The sequence below is a fragment of the Diachasmimorpha longicaudata genome, chromosome 12 (genome assembly GCF_034640455.1).
Source record: "Diachasmimorpha longicaudata isolate KC_UGA_2023 chromosome 12, iyDiaLong2, whole genome shotgun sequence".
NCBI classification, from domain to species: Eukaryota; Metazoa; Arthropoda; class Insecta; order Hymenoptera; family Braconidae; genus Diachasmimorpha; species Diachasmimorpha longicaudata.
The window spans coordinates 5,956,673-5,979,761 of record NC_087236.1 but is presented as its reverse complement, the minus strand read 5'-3'; the positions used below and the strand labels follow the sequence as shown (position 1 = coordinate 5,979,761).

The following is a 23,089-nucleotide window of genomic DNA, read 5'->3' as shown; positions in this document are numbered from 1 at the left end:
GAACGATGTCAGCTCGGTTTGGGGAACGTAGAAATGTCAAAGTTGATCCATTTATTTTTTCTAGAAATCCCTACGTCCATGACACGTTCGCCCCTGACCGCTGGAACTTGATTCTGTTTTCACCAGCCCTCCCAACCCTTAAGAAACCATCCGGATACTCTGCTACAGCAGCATTAACCCCCTCCTACCCCTCAACGAAGGGCAAGCGAAGAGGCAAAGGAGTGTTAAAAAATATATGACGAACTTTACGAGGACACTGTTCAAGCGACACGTGTTCCACACGACGAGTCACCTTGTGCCGTAACTCCACCCCCTCATCCCTTTATATCCAAAACACATGTGGCCCCGAATTCTTCAAGAATTGTGGAAATAACGAGAGTTTCTGTCACTTCCAATGTCAAATAAGTGACTTGAAATCACGAAGAAAAATATTTAGTCAAAATTGCAAAAAGAATAAACGTCATCCCCCATGAAAAATTGCTTTTCTGGGGATTGGAAATTTTCTGAAACGAATCTATCCATTTTGGGGTTCCCTCCGTCTGAATTACCTTTTGGGAGGTATTTTCAGTTTGGGGAGGGGATGATTTTCAGTGGGATTTTGTCTGTGCGAATATGGAACGGGCGATTGCTTTTCAAACTTTGAAATTTTCGAAGGGGATGAGGGTTTATTGCGGAAGGGGTGATTATCCAACGCGGAGAGGAAACCCGAGGTGGGATTAATTACACCTGTGGTGTGAAGCACGTCCTCGTTGGCCTTTGTCCTTTGCTACATCGATTAGGGTCTTATGGGGATCCAGATGCGCTGAGGGGGTGTCCTCAAAGGGGGGGACATACTAATCCGTAACTTGAAGCTGAATTTAATGAACTGCGCCTTCTGGGGGCGGTTAATTACTCCCGATATTCATTTCATTAGCAGAAAATGAGGCCTAGATGATTAACCAGTTGATCGTCGAGTTGTAGTCAGAGATAAACAATTAAATAATTATTTAAAAATTCCATAAAACTAAAGAGATTATTCTCACGAGCGAATTTTCGCGTTTTTTCTCCCAAAATGGCTCCTAAAAATTCCAGAGTTGATTCTACCCTCGTTAATTAACCCGTAAGTCCCGTAATTACCTCTGATAATTCATCTCATATTAAATAAATCATGAAACCAATAAAGAAGAGCAAAATCAACCGCCCGTCGATAGTAAAAAAATTCCTCGAACGATTAAAAAAAAAAAAAAAACTATTCAATCCTCCATTGGCATCAATTCATCTTCTAATTCATCCCCCATTGTAACTACCCACTTCACTACATCCACTCGTCTACCGAAATACCAAGAGTAATCGTTGTTCACCACCGTATCACAAATCTCAGCTGTTGGCCCCGCGCGAGTCCTAAACGCGAAACGAAAAATTCACGGACCTCACCAGAGTTTAGCATATAAATGAAATCCCGGCAACTCAGTGGAATATCAATGTGTGCTACCACCCCTTCTACCCCATCCTTTTCGTTTTAACCCCTCCCCCCCCCCCCTCCGTCTACCACCGAGCCAATGCCACAATTCGCCTCCACCCCCTTTCCGTTGATTCTGACGGTATATTCTCCTTGTGCTACCCTCTCGGGTACTCTCCTGTGTCAATCAAACCCACTGACGGTAAAATGCACTCGGTAAAGAAGAGAAAACTTCACCAGGGGGAATTCATTGTCCGAGAAAACGATCCGATACGTGTCCAATACCGATAGACTTCCTTCCCCCTAGTTTTGTTACTTTGACTTTATACTCGTAACCGACCTCTGCCATTTCCCAGACATTTTCACGAACATGTGGAAAAATGTGAACGGGGGGAGGGCCCGATATTTTGTTGGATATGGGGCCGAAGTGTGAAAAATAAGGGAGAAAAACATGGTCAAGTGTTAAGTCAATTAACGGAATTAATTAATTGAATTGATTCATTGAAAATAATTTTTTTAATTCTGGTATTTTTGTAATAAACAAATTCCTTGAGTGGGAGAATTTGATAAATAATATAAAAATCGTTCGTTGAATAAATTCTCGAAAATTCATGAATTCATGAATTCAATGTTTAATAATATTGCAAATCGCTCCCCTAACCTTCAATAATGGGAATTTTCGCATAAAGAAAATATAAAGGGCATTACAAAGGGATAAAAAAGCCACCCCGTGTGCGCCGTTAGAGTCGGCGAACTAATGGGATTTATCGAGCAACGGGAATGGAAAAAGGAAACAATTTGAATAAAAAATACAATTTCATCTTTCACCAATCGCAAATCAATTTATGCGGAACAAAGTCATGGTTTTTCCTTGGCGAATGCTTTCTCGACTGGCCATTGAATTTTTTCGCGAAAAAAAATGGTAAAAGTGGACGAAAAAAAAAAAAAATGTGAAGTTCTCTTCTTCCAAGAAAACCAGTGCGGTACACGTGTGCGACACCCTTCTGAGGGCCAATCTCGTGGGAATACAAATTACAAATTATCATTTTTCTCGTCTCTTTCATATGGGTAGCGAAGGGTATAACCCGCCAACAGGAATACAAATATCATTTTTTTTTTCCTGGGGAGTGTGTGTCTGGGAGTATTGTCTCCCATATTGGCTATTTCAGCTGTGATAGAGGGCAAGGGATGACTTTGGATTTTTGGATGAGGGCGTGACGAGCATTTACCGTGGGCTTCGCGTACTCGAAAAATTCCGAAGGAGATCGAGAGACGAATAAAATTAATCCACTAATTTTTCAAAATAAACACCTGAATACAGAATTAATCCGCACTTCATATGATGTAATTAACTTACTTTTCATTAAATAAATTACTCTCATCAGTAAAAAATATCAAATTAAATTTTTTATCCGCAAAGTGCTAACTCAATCCTCATTCCCTCTCCCTCTCATCCCCCCTCTATAAAAAATACATAATTTATAATTTTTTATGTACCCATTACCCCACCTAACAACCCCTACATCCCCTCCACCCCCTCACCGCCCCTAATTATCGAATAAAAACCCTTAAAAACCTTTGCGCCATCCAATCACATCCTACAACTTCCTCTCCTCGTTCGTAAAGTCCGATTTTCCACCCTCGCCCCCAGAAAAAAAATTCCCCCACCCCTTCTTTGCATTCGCAATATCACCCCTGTCATCGCTACAACGAAAACCGGGAACAAAGGGCCAAAATAAAAATATAAAAGGTGTATATAGAAGTGCGAAGCGTGAAAGAGACGATGGGCGTTAAGGGTTGTGTAGTTGGGCTCGTGGGTATCCCGAAGGAAAGCATTTCTTCCTCTCACCCCTTGGCTCACCTAACAAAGGCACCTTATTTCACGCCCAATGTATCTCGCCTCAGACACGATCGTTAAGATACCTATCCCCAGGTCCTCGCGGCCTTGTCCCACCATATACACAAGAAGAAAGAGCCCTCCGGGTGATTCGCCACTAGGAAAAGCCCTTTTCTTCGTTCACTCGATATACCCAGTGGCATATCCACTACGTGGCAAATGGCCCATCGTCTTTCCTTATGGTTTTATGCTTCCTGGGTCCGAGGACTTCGGCCCCAGACGCTTATCGAAATGTACAAAACTTAACCACTGTACAAACGTCTGCTAGACTCCCTTAACTCCCTCGATTGCCCGAAAAAAAAAATAACATCAGGATGTTCATCCCTTGAATATCTAGACGACCTTTACGGGATTATTATGACTATGTTGTGACTGTATTATCCGTAATATCGGAGTTAACCAAATGAAATGGAAACTGCAACCTTTTGCGGGAGTTTAATTTGTCGTGATGGTATTTTTCAATGGAGTGAACTTTACGAAGGGAAATTATACGAGAAATTCTGGCGCTGGTACTGGAAATTTTTCACTTGAAAAAGGATTTGGGGCTGAGATGTTACTCTCTGGAATTTTTAACCGCCATTTTTCGGTTTTATTTTGGGGATAAAAAGGTCATGACTTGGAAAAATGATTTTTTGAGGCGGTGGACGAATTGTGGAGACCACAAAGGAATTTAAAAGGAGGGAATTGAAAGGGTTGAGAAGATGGAGGATTTTACGTGAATTGTTAAAAGTAATTTTTAAAAAATATAGAAAGGAGAATTAATTAGTTTAGGAATTAAATTTTTAAACTGGGAAAATTGAATTGAGCTCGGAAGGATTAAAATGCAGTGAAGGGCGACACATCCGAGTTGTTGGGGGTGATGGGGGTGTCAGGAGTAACGATAAAATGAGAAAATCCGGTGAAAGCCCTGAATGTTACGAGGGTCGACGTCCAGAGATCGACACAACTATGAAAGATAGCTAAGGGCCAACTTCATGGGCAACTTTAGATTGAATTCAATCTAAACTTCGCGCCCTTTCTCTCGTCATAATTCTCACTTATCATTTAATGCACCCCACCTGATCCAGGTCCCAGATTTCTACGGTACCCGATGAAGTGGAGCAAATTAAATGGAAAAGTGAAGGACGAGAGAATTCATGGCACCTCGTTCACAGAATTCATTTATTTTTCGGTCTCTCTCATTTCATTCGGTTATTTTAATGACTCGGGAAAGCCCCTGAGCCGGTGGTCGGTAAGGGAGGCCTCTCACTATCATGCAGGGGGGTGAAACTGTAATTTAGAAAAGTTGGGAAAACGAGTTTTATCGAATTTTCGCGGATTGATACGTTGGGGTGAATTTCAACGTAGTGCATTCGGGAGAGAATCATCCAGCTTTACTGGTGACATCAAAAAGTTTCTGTGAAGAATCGTTGGGAAAAAAAATATTGGCTCTCTCCGGGGGATAAAACTTGGAGAATATACCACTGGCATTTTCTTTTATTGCACCTCAATTTTCAGGGAAAAATTTCTATCCCTGAGGGACGAAGTAAAAAAATGGAGAATCGCATGAATTATATTGACAATATTTTATATGAATTCTATTCGTCTTCTAATGTTCACTGAGAGAAAAAAATATGAAATTACCATTTATTAAATTGTCAGTCAATAAGAATTGTTATCAGGTCAAAAGCAAAGAAGTTCTCGTCTCGATAGACAGGAAAAAGAATTTAATTTCAAAGGAAAAATATTTTTTAGTCGCGGTGAAATATTTTTAATCGAAAATTTATTCTCGTTTTTCTCAGCAATTTAATTTTCTCTCATCCCCAATGTTTTTCCCTCCGTCAGTGACATTTTCCTTGAATCCCTATCACCATCATCCCCATAATATGGTTAATCACCCTCACTTTAACTCCTCATTTCAACCGAATAACACCGTTACCCGTGGAATATCTCGTTATTTCATCCTTTGATTCGCCTCGAAAATACGAAAACGCGTTTGTGTCAGGTCCATCGCACCCTCAAGCCCCGGAATCAGTCTCATGGACTGGTAAAACCGACAAGTATCTGCTTAATTGGATTTTTATGCGCAAATCGTCTCTCCTATCTGCCCTCCCCTCCCCCCTTTTTTTTTATACCCGATGGAGACTAGTTAGACGAATGGGATCGAGAGAATAATGCGATATCGGGTCTACCAACGGGGAAAACGTCGGCATCCAAACGTTCGTGACGTCTCCAACGTAATTTAGAGGAGACGACATTTACAGGGAATTTTAATCGAGTCACTTGGAAGGCTCTGACACCTTGTCAATACGTTTGATTGCTGAGGGATTCGCCATTTTTCTTTCCATCGCGTTGAGATTTATGGGCTTGAGTTCACGACAAATTTTACTTCCGCATTAATTGAGAGTAAAAAACCGCGTAAATAAATAAATAAATCTATTTGATAATTTCAGTTCTCCATTGAATTAAAAAAAATAATAAATCCGAAAATAATAATACCGAATAAATAATTCTCCTCGACTACAAAAAAATTAATAAAAAATAATTTTAATTAATAAAAAATAAAATAATGTTTCCTAAGAGCCCAACATTCGTTCAATTTAATAACGTAAATGAATAATTATTTTACTCGGTTTTTACTCTCAATAAAACTGATAGAATAACTTCATGGAAGTATCACTCACCCAAGATTGTGATTGGCTGTATTGTCCGGTGTTTCTGCACCCACTGGCTCCTGTGTCAGTGGTCCCTGTGTAACATCAACCCCCATGCTACCCAGGTCTAGTGCCGCATACGTTCTGCGTGCGTGTCGTCCACCACTTCCACCTGTAACTTCACCATTTCTGCCACCACCTACCACCAACTCTTGATAAAACTCATCGAATAACGAGTTACCGGTGCCATTACTGTTGAGAGCATCGTCGAAGCGCGCTGATTCCAACTGGTAGTTGGGATTTTCAAAGGACAAGAGGCCGTTCTCTGAAATCATTAAAATTATAATTAAGTAAGACATAAATAATTAAATTTAATGAACAGCTAATCAGAGGTAGGTAAAATCGCCAATTTATATCACACGATACAAATAATACTTCACTCATAAATTAATTATAAATTCCCAATCAGAAATAAATTTAAGGGAAATAATTATTATTCTGGAAAATTGTAATATGCGTCGGTAATTCCGATTCCATTTAATGCGACGTTAAATTATTTTTTCTCGTCTGCAGATTATATTTCCATAATTATTCTAGAAATATTTAAATATTTTTCCAATTTTCTGAATTTTATTCGAAAAATATTCTTTAAAAATTGTTCTCCGATATTCGACAGATAAATTAAATATACGAACAAAAATGTTAACAATACAAATATTACTGACGATCACTGCATCTCATTCAGCAATAATTTGCGCCCCAGGAGATGTTTTAATGAAATTAAATAAATCCCCTGGGGTAAATGTTCCGTGAATGAGTTTTGCACCACTTCTGGGATGTAAACAGAGCTTTTAATTTACAAAAGGATTCATTTGATTTAATTGAAACATCGTGGGAGCAAATAATCAGTGTACATTGCTCACAACATTGTTCATCCCTCTCCTTTCAATTTTTCCACCCCTAAATTTTTCATCCCCCCATTTTCATCGATTGAGTGCTCGTGTGCTGTTGAATGAATTCGCCAAAAAGGTATGTCATGTACGCAAAACGACGAGGCAAGCACAAGTGTGAAGCGTGTAAATATGTGATATATATGATATATATATCGATAGTGTGTATGAGATATGTGGAATTGTTGTCAGTAACATTTTGCGGTGATACGAATATGCCAGAGATAAATCCAACGGCCTCAACGTCCGACCGCACACTCACTCAAACTCCTCAAGAGCCGCAGACCGCGGTGAAGGATGTTGCACAGACATCGGTAAAATACGTCCATAACTCGATGTGTGAGCTGCCATGTTGGTGAAATTTTACACCATCACCAACAGCCCACGATGAGACACATGCAAAAGTGACATTCGTGGGTGGCATGTGTCACACAACAGACGTTATGAGGCTTGAATGATTAAATAATAATTTGTGAGATACTCGGACGATGATTTTAGGTGCAGAAGCACTATAATTATAAAATTGTAACATAACTAAACAATAATAATTAAAAATTTAATTTATATCCAGAAAAAGGAAGAGATTTTTTAATTACTTAAAAAAATCACGACAACTTTTGTAATGCAAAATATTTGCATTCTCATTTAAAATTAAAAAAAATTGTTATCTCAAATTATTCATTAATAATTTTACTTTAATTAAATTATTATCACGTTTAGTTTCTTGTTTTTAAGTTAATGATTATGAAAATTTTTCCTTCGTTCGATGTCTTCCAGAGACCAAAAAAATATTAGAAAAAACCGACGGATGTTATTTCAAAATATTTAATTCATCCCCTTTCGATCGCAATCCCCTTCTGCAACAAATTCATATCTTCACCCCTTCCATTACCCAACACATCCCTTGAAGAAACTCGGACGAGTTTCTCGAGGAGTCCAGCTGCCATTAGACACGAGAATTTCAACAGGAATGAGTTGAACGAAAAGGGATTGTTGGGCCGGGGGGGGGAGTGAAAAGTGTGAATGCAGATGTTGCTTGAAAAATACTTGTGAAACAAAGACGAGGGTAGAAAAAGTAGACAAAAGAAGGGCTGAGAGAGAATCGCCCAAAGCGATAGCCCCTTCCCCTGATAACGAAACTTTCTGAACACGGTTTCAGTATTAGACGGTAGATGAGGAGGAGAGGATTGAGCTGAGGGACACGTGGATAAAAAAAAAAGGGAGTGAAAATCTCAGTGGCTGAGTGGAAGGGAGGGGGCGAGAGAGAGAGGGGGGTTCAAAAATGAGCAGTGGCTTCTTGCGCCCCCGATGAGTCACCGAGTGTATATCGATCCTCATCGACAAAGTGGGACTTTCCACTGTGGTTTCCCTCGACTTTTTTCCTACCCCTCCACCCTCACCTCCTCTCGCCCTCTTTTTCATCATTTTCTTTACCACTGGGGTATTAAATTTCATGGGAGAACAGCTTGCAATACGAATTGAGAGGGGGGGAGGGAGTGATGCCATCAAATTCTATCTCTAAATCTTTTGAGGTTCTCAATAAAAATAAGGGAGGGAGAGTTTCAGTTTTTTAGTCGAATATATGAGAGGTGATATTCATATCGAAGGAGAGAATTTTAGGGGAGGGAATTCCTTATTCATGGGGGAATTTTACTTAGTGGAATTTGAGGATTTTACGTTTGTTTGAAATTTGAAAACAAAATCACACTTTACCGAGAAAAAATAACAGCTCCAGAGAAAATAAAAAATATAATTTTTAAAGTGCGAAAATCACGAGAAAAATTGTACTTTAAATCGGTGATTAAGAAATTTAATCAGAATATTCGACTCCATTTTCCACCGATATCCTCCCCCCCCTGAAGCCTCACCCGAGGGGCTTAACAAAGTGATTACAACTCGACAAAATTTCCAAAGAGATTCTGCCAGCTGAAAAGTTGGATAAAAGAGCTTTCCCCGTCCTCCCCGTCACTGAATTCATCCCCAAACTGCCCTGAGTATTTCCAACCCCGTTACTTCACCCCAGCGTTAATCCTGGCGTATCATGCTCGAACGCCAGGACTATACGACATTAGAAAAATGAAAGGGAACCGTCTGCACTTTCCCTCTCTCTCTCTCTCTCTCGTTACCGAAAATAAAGGCCAGACCAATCCCAAAAGCGCTCGTTAAGCTTTACGATCCGCCAAACGTTGGGCGAACAAGAGAGGTCAAGATTTTTCGGGGCTTTCGTCTCGCATCTACGCGACTGCAAGCTCCACTGGCCACCGAGACTACCCCAGGCACTCGCCAACACTTTTCGGATTTTTTTTTATTTTTATTTTCAACGTTCGGGTTGGAAACTCACTCGTGGTATTTTTCCACGTTCGATCGTTGGGGGTTTTATTACCCGAGGAGACATTTCAGGGGAATGAGGGGTCAATGACGCCAGGAAATGGAATAAGAATGAGGTTTCTCACCTTTCCCGGCGCATTACATTGTTGAAAAAAAATTGAAATTTCATGGCCAATGTCATTACATAAATTATTATGAAATTTTTCCATTTTTGATAGAATTTAATTTCACGAAAAAATGGAGAGGAAAATTTTTAATAATCGGGTGAAAGCACCATTGAACTTAGTCCGTGAGAAATGGTATAAAAATGTGTTGAGTGAATTTTGCAACAGAGTATTGAAAAATTGATGAAGAAAATCAGTGGAAAGTGTAAATTTCAATTTAATTATTCCATAAAAATCGATCGTAAACATTTGCGGTAGTGCTGGGGTAATAAATTTCACGGGAGGGTAGATTGCAGTGTGAATTGAGTGTTACCATAAAATTGTGTCTTAAAATTTATCAGCACTCTTAATGAAAAAAATTTATTTCGTTTAAAAAAAAAATTAGTTCCATTGAAAACAATTTTTTTTCTTGCAAAACAATTCACCATTTATTTCCATCAATATATAATCTATTTCTTTCTAATCCCTTTCCTCATGCACCGTATCTACCCCTCAAAGCCCCCCCATTTTCCAACCCCAAAAAATTACGTTCTGAAACCCCTCAATAAATTGATAATAAAATTTTGATGAACCCGACAAATTTATTTTTTCTCTGATTCACTCTAATCACTCTCACCTAATTATCATGACTATGACGACACCCTTGGCAATTATCTCAAGTAATTAATACCCCAAGTAATTAATTACGTCAATTAATTCCACAAGAAAATATCCAAATATTTTCAGAGTAACTTCGCGAGGAATCAGCACGCGAAAGCATTACGTACTGTAACCACCTCACCCCCCTACCCACTCCCACCCCCCAACCCCGTGAATTGTACAGTGTCTGTGCTATGTAAGTATGTGTTTAAAATACAGAAAGGTTAGTAGCTAACGGGCTCGTTCGTCGAGCGGCGGTGAGACGTCGCGACGCCAAGCCATTGCACGGCGCCGCACGCAAGCCTTGAAACACCATTACTCGCATGCTGACTTCACCCCCCGAGGCATATACCCCTTCCCTGCATCACCTCTAGACCCACTATTTTTTTTTTAAACCAGTAAGACCCGTTGAATAATTCCACGTACATAGATAGACATTTTAAACTAGTATTTTGTTTTCAGCACCCGCCGCTTCTATTTACCACTGAGTAAGGGGTTTAATTTTTGAAATTTCTCGGACTGTCGGTGGAGATTGCCCTTTTATGGCCGGAAAATTGGTCCGGAGTTCTGGGTAATTTTTTCCATTTATTTTACCCAACCGGTTTATTCTTTTTTCGCGGAAAATTGCACGATTGGGTATCGATTCTTCGTGGAATTTATTAATGGGGAGGATGGGGTGGATTGTTGGGGAAATTGAATGGGGAGTGTGTCCCCATGGAGACAAATATCTGATGCCAATTATTGCGAAGAGCCTTGTGGGGCTGTTTAGAATATTTTTCAAGATTATTCCAATAAAAAAAAAATTCAAATAAAAAATCCCGGAAATGTTCTGACATTTCACAAATTTTGTTCGCGATAATTAAAATTTAGGGGTAAATTTGCTAAAATGTCAAAGAGGAGGTTCTTCATTCGCCAATTTTCAACCTATGCAATTAGTGAACGGCGGAGAATGTCGTGCAGAAACCGTCGTCTGATTAAATATATTACGAATAATGGATCGGAGAAAAATTACCATCGAACGTGGGCCACAAGTCACGCACCGGCCGAAGGGAGAAGTTAAAACCAGTGATTAATTAAAATTCTATCGTCTGTCCGATCGCAGTCCTAGGCACTTCTAATTGTCGATAATTTTTGCTAATTACTCCAGCACTTACGGAAATGAAAAATATTTTTTTTCTCGTTCTTCGGGTGAGTGAAGGTGTGGGGGTGAATCTGGATGCTCGTGGGTGGGATAATCCTGTTTAACGTTCTACCCCAGTTCTGTGACTCATGACGCCATCTTGAAATAGTTTACAGAGTGGCGCACATCCCTAGCACGAAGGGGCAATCGATAGTCTATGGATAGCCAGTTCGGAATGAAAAATTGACCGTGTGTGTATGTGTGTGTGTGTGTGTCTTGTCTCAGGGGTCGATCGATAGGTCAAAACCTCATTAAAATAATTCACCGAAGAAATTACTTGTACCGAAGATCCCTGAAAAACTCAGAAATTTTCCGAAGAAACTCGAAACTCTTCAGATCAAGTTCATCCCCCAAAGACTGAAACTTCCCCCAACCGGAGGAATTTTTTTTTATCGAATAAAATATTGGGGTTCCATATTATTAATTAAAATGATAAAAATGGGGGAAAATCGATTAGATCGTGTCGTCTATTGCCAAATGGGCTTTACCCCTCACGATCATTCAAGATAACCCTCAAACAACGTATCTCTCATCCGTTAATTAGCTTCACTCCACCGAGGGCTCTTCCACCTATTCTACAATTCGATGTTCACGAGTTTGCTCGCTTTAATTACAGTCTCAATCTTCCTCTCGCCCAAGCGAAGAAAAAGCCTCGTACAATTTTCACGATAGAGAATTTCCCCGGAAGTTCCATCTCCGTAAAATTAGTTGAGAACAAACTACAGGAGCGGCCATTATTTCCACGATAACACCCCCTCCTCCCGCCCACCCTCACACTTGCCCCTCGGTTCTTCTTCAATTATTCGCACCTGTTATTGATATCGTAAATATCAAGGGCAAAAGCCCGGGATTTATCGAAGACTCGCGGGATGTGTTGGTGAATTATGGAACAAAATGTCGGAACAGGTGAAGGAAAAGGAACTGAATTTTTCCCAGTGAAGAAAAGTCTTCCTACGCATTTCATAGTTTAACACGTTACAGTTTCACGCAGCACAAGTTCTTTTTTCACGTACAAATGTGAATAACTATTGCCGAGACAGGATGAAAATATTTTCACATAAATAAGAATTTAGGTACATAAAGTAAGTTCAATGTATGACTGGGAATTTTATGTCTCGTAAATATTCTGACATTTTTTTTTTCTCGACAGTTATGACTACGCGCATTGGTAATTCATGCAAATTGCCCGAAGTTGATCGAAAGTTTTATTTTATTGTGAAAATTTTGGGAGGGAGGGGGAGGGGGGGGGGAAATAAATCATGAGAATTATTTCATTATTCAGTGTCACGTGGTGAGAGAAATTGAAAAAATTTTGGTGGAATGAGGGGGGGAATAATATTAAATTGACGATCGTTAAAAAAGCTGATTGTTCAATAATTAATAGTCTAATTAATCAGTTTTAATAGATAGTTAGTCCCAAAAAATTCCAGATAATTTATTTTCTTGGATAAAAAATTGTGAAATAGACTTAAATTTTAAAAAATCAGAAGCTTCATTCGAGGGAAAAAGCTTAAGCTTTGAGTGTAGAGTGAATATACTTCCTCTTTGACCTCTTAATTAAGCCATCGTGCAGAGTAAATAACGATACATAGTCTAATAATTTCCCCGGTGGTTCTTATCGCGTTATCTTTGATGACAAAAAATTGGACGACACTTCCCCACTCGAACCAATTTATTTCTTAATTAAATTTACCAATATTTGAACTGGAAATTTTAGATTGGGGAAAATTCATTGGGCCCTAATCCACAAATTGTAAACACGTCATTCACGAGTGAGTCCTAACAGGGTACGTGCCTCGGTTGACTAGCGGGAGCTTTTTCCGATCGGTGCAACCTCCCCTTGGAGCACGGCCAGGTGGCATAAAAGCTCGGCAAGGTCTCGAGATGACTTCCTGGGTCTCCCTTCACTTTAAATTACCGCTAGTATATTTTCTGCACGATGTTTACGGTACCGCTCATACATCCCTCACACTGCCAACTTCATATTCCCTGGCTTATCAATTTTTTTTTGTCGCTTTTATTATCCCGGGCTTCTGGCGAACTTCACAGTCACGTTCGTCTCGTTTGTGGACGATTGTATTCAATAGAATAAATAAATATAAGAAAATATTAATTAATCTTTCAATTTATTTTTCCTATGAATCAACCCCTCAGACGAAAAATCCGAGACATCATGAAACATCTTTAACCTCCAATAATTGGAGATCGATCGAACGAACTTCAGCGATTTTTTTTTCATTTTAAAGCTCCCTTTTCAAGCTTTAAAACGAAAAAAAAATTATGCGATTTCACTCTGCTGTTTCCGAGTAATTGACCATTGAAGATGCTCCATAATTCACCCCCCAAAAAAAGCTATCGAATACAGATAAATACGCGCTCTCTCCTCTAAATTTTTGCGAATAAATTCGCCAATACGTAATAATCCTTGACTTCTACTATTTGACACTCCCCCTCAGTTCCCAAAAAAACAGTGTATTTTTGTACATCTCCAAGACATTTTACCTCAGCGCAAAAACAATTTATTTCTCCCAGGTACTTCATTCATCCCCATTTCTCTCCACCCAACAGCACGTAGAGAAAAAAAAATTGGATCGAGATGAATTTCCCAGAATTGAGTAATATTTTCTGATTACATTTTCGTCCAAAGGGAATTGGCAAATAGAAAATGATTGTCATAAACTTCTCCGTCTATCCCGAAAGAGGGAAACAACGAGGGAATGAGAGTATGGTAGTTGAGTACTAAAATTGCGAGAGAGAAGGGAAAAAGAAAAATAAAAGGGGAATGAATAATTGGACACTTGCAACCCCTCCCAATACACAGTACAATCATAATGTTCTTCTTGAATTGCGTAAAGCTCCCTCCTCCCCCCCTCCCGCCCCTGTCCATTACAACGTGCCAAGTGTTCTTACCATTCCCATTGTTGACTCAACACCCGACCCCAGGAGTTACCGATAATATTTCATTAATTATATTCTTTGATGCCATCAACTCTTTGGAAAACAACACACCGAGTTTTTCCAGGTATCATCTGAAAGCCCGATATAATGCCAACGACTTTGCGGTGAGAAAAGAAATTATTAAAGTGCCAGAGAAAAAGAAAACTAACTCTGTAAACACATTAATGTCAGATGAAAAGACGGTGAAAAAACTTTTGAGACAGCGATAACGCTCGACGGTCTGTCTCATGTCTCTCCTGTCGTAATTACGGTGTACTCGAGAAGCATAAAAAGATCGACTATGGAAGCTCATGATACTCTCATTTAGTGGAAATTAGACCATTTTTTATCGCAGTCATTGCCCTGAAAAATCCCCCAGAGAACCAGAATTTTTTCATTAAAAAAATTCCCAACGTTCACTAAATATTCATCTGTCCTCCTGAAATTTAATCAAACTTCTGGATTTTTTGGTAATTAACTATAACCCGACCTGCACCAATGATTTTTCCAATTATCGTAAAAAACCACCGAAAATATAAATTCATCCACTCGATAGTATCCCATTCGCCCATTATACTGGACGAATGCAGTACTCCCATCCGAAATCAAAAAGCTTTTACGTTAATGGCAGCTTAAAACCAATCCCATTTCCAAAATTTTATCATTTAATCCATTAGTCAATTTTTTTTTATTTTCTAATCTGAATTTATTTTTGCTTTTTGAAGCTTGAGAATTATTATTGCGTGAGTTTTACTGGTTAAAGTGGAGTATCGTCATCCTGTCTCATGCCAACAGCGAGTAAATCAACGAGCGACTATTCCGACATGTTATGGAGGCATAAACCAAGTCTGTGTGTGTCTAAGTCAACTATTATGTCCACTTTTCGTATTAACTTAACTCGTTAGGGGTGAATTACAACCGCTGTCTGAGATGCTGTTTAAATATGTGTACACTATTCGGGCAATCTCCATGGGCTCAACGGTGAGGGGGTGGGGAGGGGTGAGGAGAGACACTATAGTCTGCCAACTTCCTGCATGAATCCCCTTTGGACATGTTATGGCATGATAAAGATGAGTGCTACGTTGTTTTTATCTCGATCTCGTAAATTTTCCGGTAACTGAGTTTATTGGAAACGCTAATCAATGTCTTCGTGTGATTGTCATGCCTGTGATAATTGACAATTGTTGGATAGGCATATGAAACGATTGGATAGGAGAATGATGGTGGTGATGATCGATGATGAGAATTACTGTGATTTTATGGTGATACGAGACTGAGGGCGCCCACCCCATTTGAATTTTCCCGCCGCGATGGGGAACACATGGGGCTTATGTTGACCAATGAATATCCGGTGTTTTCTTCGGGTGTAAAAATTGTTGGTGAGTGACGAAAATGTTGGGGTTTGGTTTCAAATGATTTTGGGGAGTTTCACACTCCACTGGGGATTCCCCCATATTTGGCTTTCAGTTGAAATGACGGAGCAATAAAAAAAATGGCTTATTGCAAATGTTGAGTTTTTGAATGAACGATCCCGTGAATTTCATTTGTGTGTTGAATTTATGCATTCGCTTTCACGGCTGGACGAGAAAAAAATCGATATTATCAGCGGTTTTTTTTCGATAAATTGAGATTTAACGGACGACTTGGCTTGAGCCTCGAGTTTTTTCAAACGTGAAACTCACTCACCAAAATATATTCAAATTTCTTTCAGAACCCTCTCTGTTACCATGTTTTTTTTATCCCCCACACCTGCATTCTGCAGAGCTTTTCCACCGAAAAAGCATCCTGATTACATTTTTTTTTCTTCTCATGTTTTTTATGACAGGAAAAAATTAGAAGAGCAAGTCGTAGGGTATGAATGTCGAGATAAGACGAGATATGGGAATGAAACTGTCGGAGGCATTTGCATTCTCTGGGGGGAAAAATTTTTATAGTGAAAAAAGTGGAGGCCTCACCTCGGCAAACTATGAGAATCTGCTCAGTCCGAGATTCAAGTCATCTCCTCTTTTTTTTTCAACTGTTTACACTTTTTCCCTCTCAAACCCCGAAGAAACTCTCGTCGGAGCAAAGTTCTCGGGTTTTTATTTGTCAAAAAAAAATAAAATCAGAAATTTTACTCCGGAGTTTCAGATGTTCTTAAATGAGAGAAAGAAAATTACCTCACATAGAAGATAATTTTATTCTTTAATTATTTCAATGATACCAAGAAAAATCCCAGGGTAAGTTACACTAGGGGAACCGTAATTTACGGTTTACTGAGCGTAATGTCGGTCATTACCATTTTTCCGAAAAAAATTCGCGAGCTCTCCCAATATTCCGGAAATTCCTTCCAAATCCCAACAACCGAAAAGAAAAAGATCTCAAGATCTCGCGACGATTTTTCCGAAGATCTCCCTAAGATCCTCATCACATAAAAAATTATGAATCTCAATTTTCCTTCGAAATTTCTCATCATTCATCACCTGAACGGTACCCTCACTTCCCCCAGCTCCAGCCCTCCAGCACAAGTGCCAACAGCTCCGGGTTACACCCGGATGCAATCAGGCCTAATTAGTCTTATCCCAGTTAAACTCAACTGAAATTCCCACAACCGAAACTTTCGAATGTCCGCAATCAGGAGTTTGGCCTCAACCCGTTTGAGATAAGATGAATTGAATCAGACAGTGACGGGTGACATGAGGGATTGAGACCACATTCCATTGATAATTTAACCGACCAGACCCTGACAAAACTTGAACACTTTTAACTCCACGATATACGATTGAACGTGGAAATTATATCCTGGAAAGTTCACGTAGCCGGAGGTGATGTTATCAGTTAGGGGTGAATATACGAGGTTAATACTGCATTCTCTTTGACGAAATTGGTCGGAATAAACCGACATTTGGTGAACTATCGATCCCAGAAACAGCTGACAAACTTCTCGAATATTATGGTTCATCTGAAATTGAAGGAGCCATTAATAATCCCAAGATTGCTTGCATTCAGGGTCTCACCATCGCATAATTATCGGCGAACAATTTCCACTCTAGTTTTTCATCCTTCGAAATTGGTGGTGAACGAAGAGGGGAGGGAGGGAGGGAGATGAAGAGCGCTGAACAAACAATACGTGATTGGAACTGGATACCGATAAAAAAAAAAAAATATCTCCACAGGGAGAAAAGTACAGCTGAAGGGAGAGAATTCTTTTGCCCAGTAATTTGTATTCGATTCATTGCTCACAAGGCTCGTCCAGGACGATTGAAGTCTGTTATTAGGAGATAAATTAAAGGAGACCGTGATATTGAGGTCCTTCCGAACTACTAAAATACAGTGAGAGAAAATCGTCGTGTTCCAAAGGCCCTCAGGGCTCTAAAATTTGTTAAAAGTTCATTCTGGTATCAGAACTTGTCCATAATTCCAAAACTTGAGGATCTGAAGACCTTCAACCATAATCATCCCTTAAATCTCCCAAAAAATCAACAGTATCGACATGAATTTGTCATCTGAAGATCTTTTTGAATCCCAAAATCTAAAGACTCCTCCAAATCTATCTAAAGACCCTCCAAATCCCCACATTTTACCACACGAGTCATCATCATCAATTGCCATCTGACCAAATGATACCTCAGCTGTCATTATAAAGCACAAAAGCTATATTTACAACCAAAAAAAAAAATTACTGCATTCCACTAGACCAATTCCAACGTAATCCCCAAGAATAATGTCCCCTCCCCCCTCCAAATTCTCCCACTTTTCCAACCAAGACAAAAACAAACCATAAAACGTAGTAAAATGCGTGAAGTGTTCTACGTTCCTTCGCCCACGGTAAAAGCCCTCGGGCGCTAACTCGAAAAGGGGGAGAAAATCAGGAGAAAGGAGAAAGGGCCAACGACAGCGAGGCAACATCGAGCTTAGAATAATTTCCGGTTTGGCAGCCAAGAGCGAGGGATTACAAGTATCGATCTTCAAGATCTAACCAACCCTGTTGAGCGTAAACAAGAAGAGGACAAACAAAATTACTCGGGGAGCTTTTGCACTGGAGTTTTGGAATGCCCTTTTTTTTTTTTTCGTCTATGGGCTACGTTAACGAGATCAACGTTCACACATATCACCCAGCATGTGTGTGTTGTGGGGCTTCAAATGGAGCATACATGTGCGTATGCTTTGTTTCCCTCTTCAACACCCTCTTCTCATCTTTCGTGTTTTCCTTCCAGCGAAGTTGGCTAATGCCCACATCCCACGTTTATACCTTCATCCCTGCTGGGATAATCCGGTTACCCGTCTGGGATATTTATTTATTTATTTTTTATTTCAGTCCAGATGATGTGGAATTCAGTGGTGCACGTGATCTCCAGGTGTTTGAATATCAGATAATTGAATGAATGATATTATTATGGGACTGATCACATGTTAGAATCATCGAAATATCTCCAGAAGACTCCAAAAAAGCTCCAGTGAATATTATTTAGCAGAGAATAGTGGGATAAACTAATTTTTCGAGCTCCCATTAGAGAAAAATATCACCCAGATCTTCAGCCAACTCTAAATAAAGTATGATATACAAGCATAAGCCATGAGACAGTCCCCTAAATGTTCCCCCCCCCCCTTATCATGGAAAGTTAATCCTCAAACTCGTAAGCAATGAGATCAGATAAAAAAAAAAGTTTGAAACTGGTGGTATTAAGGGCGATTAGTAAGCTCATCGTGGATTTCTTGAGGGCCACCAAGCATCAAGTTCACATTTTAATTCCCCCCACTTACACATTATTGCACATCGGGGCTAAATAGCCAACGCGATTATCATTAACGTGAGGTCTATCAAGGAAAGGACGATACAAAATACACCCCTGAGAATAACGTCACAATCTCAGATTATGGAGTGTTGGTTTAATTGTGATCCTGGGACACTGAAACATTGAATGAATGGCCTCTGGAAGGTTGTCCAGAGGCCAGATTGACTAACAAACTTTCCAACATTTGATAGTTATAGTGAGAGAATAAGACAGCCTAGGTGGATCTTGTTAATAGACCTTGGATACGACCCCTAGGGGTGGCTTTGCTATTTCACTACCGGGGAGATGCTGCTGGAATCCCGATGGGGTGGGAGGTGGAGGTGGGGCTGATAGAGATGGTTATTTATTTAGCCTCTTGGTCATAGAGGAGGAATTAACTTGCTGAGAACACAAATAATTGAGATTGCACATCCCAGGGGAGCACGAGATTGAAGACTGATAATGATAATGAAGAATTTCAAATCTCAGGAACTTCGATGTGCGATGAAAATTGCTGGGACGAGGTTGATAAATGGGAGATGACAACAACAACTGCGTAGAAAAATTTTTGTCCAAAGATTTTACAGAAATTGTTGGAAGAATCATCGGAAGAACTCGGTGTTGAGGAAATAAAAATGTTTCTAACGCCTTCAGAAGACGATTTTTAGTAAATAAAATTGGAAGAATTGATTTTGAGAACAATATTGTCACTCGTTATAAGATTTGCAATACATTGTACAGCATAACTTTGTGTGGAATGACTGGAAAAATTTTTGGATGTCTCCAATAAATTCATAATCTGAAATTAGGGAAAAATCGTGATGTCACTCTTCTGATTGACATTCAATTAGTCATATTTCTCGTCTGAGTAGATTTTTATCTTGAAGAAAGGTCTTTCCCTCAGCCGATTACAACCTAATATCGTATGATCCAATTGACCCAAGAATTAAAGCCCCACTACTGTCAAGTCCAAAGTTTTCTTACATAAATTTTCAGTATTTCATATTCTCCCTTTTATCCTGTCCTCGTTAACATCGAAAATCGATAACTCTGGAATACGAAACTTGTCCAAGTCACGTAATACTTAAACTGTTAGCAATTAGTGAATCCAAAGGGTATGAATTTCCACTGGTGAAGGTTATGAAGGACAACTATGAATGACTTCAGGGATTTCTCCATTGCATTTTCAACGATTCAACCCGTCCACTTGAGATCCCATTATACCCATGAGAATTTGGCTGGTCCACCTCTGCATTCGAATGCTCATCATTGTTGTACCAAATAGTGGGAATTGTTGGGAGTACCAGTGCGGTGGTGTATCTCTTCAGCAACAACACCACTGAGTCACTGGCTTTACACGTTACCAACACTGGTAGGATACTGGCTTGCCAACATACTCATGAAAACATTGTTATGGGTAACCTCCTGGGTTGATTCAACAGACAATGGTTGGGTTGTACCACGTCTTGGCAACGTGTATGCTGTTGAATTACTTTGAATTTCCACGGATGTACTGTTTGCAACTAATTATTTTGGTGTTAGTCGAATCGTCGGTTGAATGCCAACGTCATTAGTGGGATTGGAATAATTTGAGCTTTCAAGGGCACCAGCCACAATCGAGTCAAGCTTTTTCTCGATTGTTTACATTTCTTGACTTGAGATTAGACACAGGACATTGGAAAAATATTTAACAATTGTCTAATATATTCCATTGGCTTCAATTTTTTCCCAAATTACCCATGACTATAGCCAAATAAATTTAAATTAATTAATGAGAAGTTAAAAGAACTCGAATTGGAAAAAAAATTCTGGGGAAAACTTCGACAATCGCCAAAGACATTCCGCATAAAAAATTGATAAATATAAATTTTTAGACCGACAAATCCATAATCATTAGTACTTACAACCCTCAATCGTTCTCCATCCACCAAAAAAAAAACTCTACAATTCACCCGATGTTTTATTTCAGAATAAAGCAAATTGAATTTCTTCCGATGCAGTTGAAGAGTTTGTAAAGCCCCTATTTACCAATACTATCTTCCAATACTTCACTTCTCGTTTATTTCAATATTTAAATTTTCCCCCTTCGTCTATCTTCCAGTGAGAAATAGAATGTCCCGGGTGCTGTACTGACACGCATAGTAATATTTCCATAATCCAATTTTTCCAGCACACGACATTTTTATGAAGATTCACGCCGATAAAATATCCACCACCCTATCGTGAAAAAAAAAAAAGTGCAGCCACCCCCGCGACATTTTCAATACCCCCCTTCCCCCTCCAATAAACAGTTTACGGTAACAATTCTCAATTTTTATAGGCTCAATTGTGCCCTCACGAGTGCCCTTTCCCCTTCTCTTTCAATAAACCAACTCGGCAAATTATTTGAGCTCGAGTGGTAGTGCAACTTCCTCGAAACACATGTACAATATATATATATATATTTTTTTTTTATTTCGGAAATAAATCGATCTCTCTCATCCACGTTTTCACGAACACGCACGGTGGATAGAACTGAATAGAACACTGGTACTGAGTACCAAAGAGCAAATACGTGTTTCCGCGTGATATGTTACATATAACTTGAACGCGAGTGAGAACGTAGAGAATAAAACGAGAAATACATGAAGAGGTGAAATGAAGTGATGATGTCGATTGCACTGGTCGACAAAATGTTGCGGAATAAAACGGAATTGTAATCCCATTTGCATTGACATTTATCATGGTATGGAGAGTAAAATAAACTATTACGAAAGCAATTTTTTTACCCCTTGAAAAGAGAAAATTGTGATCAATTTACTTATCGTATCCATATTCTTTTTTATTTTCCAATTTACGTAAAAGTTTTTTAAGTTTTATGGAAATGAGTTTGTGGGTTTTTTTACTCAAAAATCTATCCAAACAAAATATCGTATCCTATATTTTTCAAAATTGAATTAATTCAAATTTTGGGCAGAAAGAAATTTCAGATAAAAATTAGATTTCCAGGGGACGACGACGACGACGAGGGACAAAGTTTGATTCTAAGTCTAATTTTCCCAACAAAACTTTCTTTTCGTGTAGAGCCTTACATGAAAAGAAAGTTTTGTGATCGATAATTTCTCATATTTTTCAAATAACGATTTTACTATCGATAAATTAATTTTGCGGAGGGAGAAGACAGAAGAATTACAGTCGATAGACACGAAGTACCTGTCCAACCTGTCATCAACACCCCATCCCCTCTCTCTTTCCCTCTAGAGCCTCAAGAACTACCTCAATGACTATATGTGTCACAACGTACATTCGACTATTGATTCTCGTGGCCGGCACGAGTTGCCAGCTCTAGACAATGTAAAGTATTCATTGAAATGAGAGGTACGAGGGGGATGACTTTTATACGACAGAGCAAGTACAGTTACACAGCACGAGACACCATGCAAATGATTATATTTGAAAATTCATGGTAAGTAGCTACCCCTGAAAACGTATCCACTTCAGTGGTAGAATGTTGAATATTATCACCGTATTGTGAACGCCCGACGTTTTGTCCTGGAAAGAGTACCCCAACAGCGAGGAGGATTCATAAATAGTTCAGTATCGATCCAATGAACGTAGCCAATATGGCTGGTGTTTCATTATTATTCAACCTGACGGTATTCAAAGATTTTACCGGGAAAAAAAAAGAAACTATCGGAGAAAACCTAACTGACCATCACCCTAAACCAAAACTTCAGATTTATATCCTCCAATTTTCCCAATCAACACCAGACAAATCGTTCCAGTTTCCTCTGTTAATATCGATTAAAATAATTAACGAAGATCCACTTAACAATTAAGACAGTCATTGATCGTAAAATCGATGTAAAGTACAAAATTACCTGAATGATTTCCACCCAAAAAACCAGAAAATTATTTCTACCGCATTAACCAGTGGAATCAATACTGGATCAGAGTATAATTATAATTATTATTACATGGTCTCCATGTATATGCATTCATCATCGATTTTACCACCGGATGAACCACAATACCAAGCATATACAAGCCTATGTACATTGAAATTTCACCCAGGTATTGATTCGTGACTGGCAGTATCGTTGGACAAATACTAGCAAACCACACGTTAAAAAAAAGTAAATTAAACCGATGCATGGAATGATGGAAGCTAGCAGTAACAGGAGAGAACA

At 39.1% G+C, this 23,089-nt stretch overlaps 1 protein-coding gene across 6 annotated transcripts in view; it reads right to left on the bottom strand.

Moving 5' to 3' along the window:
- Positions 1-23,089, bottom strand: part of LOC135167805 (protein Fe65 homolog) — a 94,599-nt gene that overhangs the window by 18,791 nt on the left and 52,719 nt on the right. For 5 of the 6 annotated variants that reach the window (XM_064131365.1, XM_064131366.1, XM_064131369.1 and 2 more), the window contains one exon: positions 5,999-6,293. In XM_064131365.1, the coding sequence (XP_063987435.1) occupies positions 5,999-6,293 (295 nt within the window). Of the gene's footprint in view, positions 1-5,998; positions 6,294-7,180; positions 7,342-23,089 lie in introns of those variants that run through there. The other variant, XM_064131370.1, reaches the window with a different exon arrangement.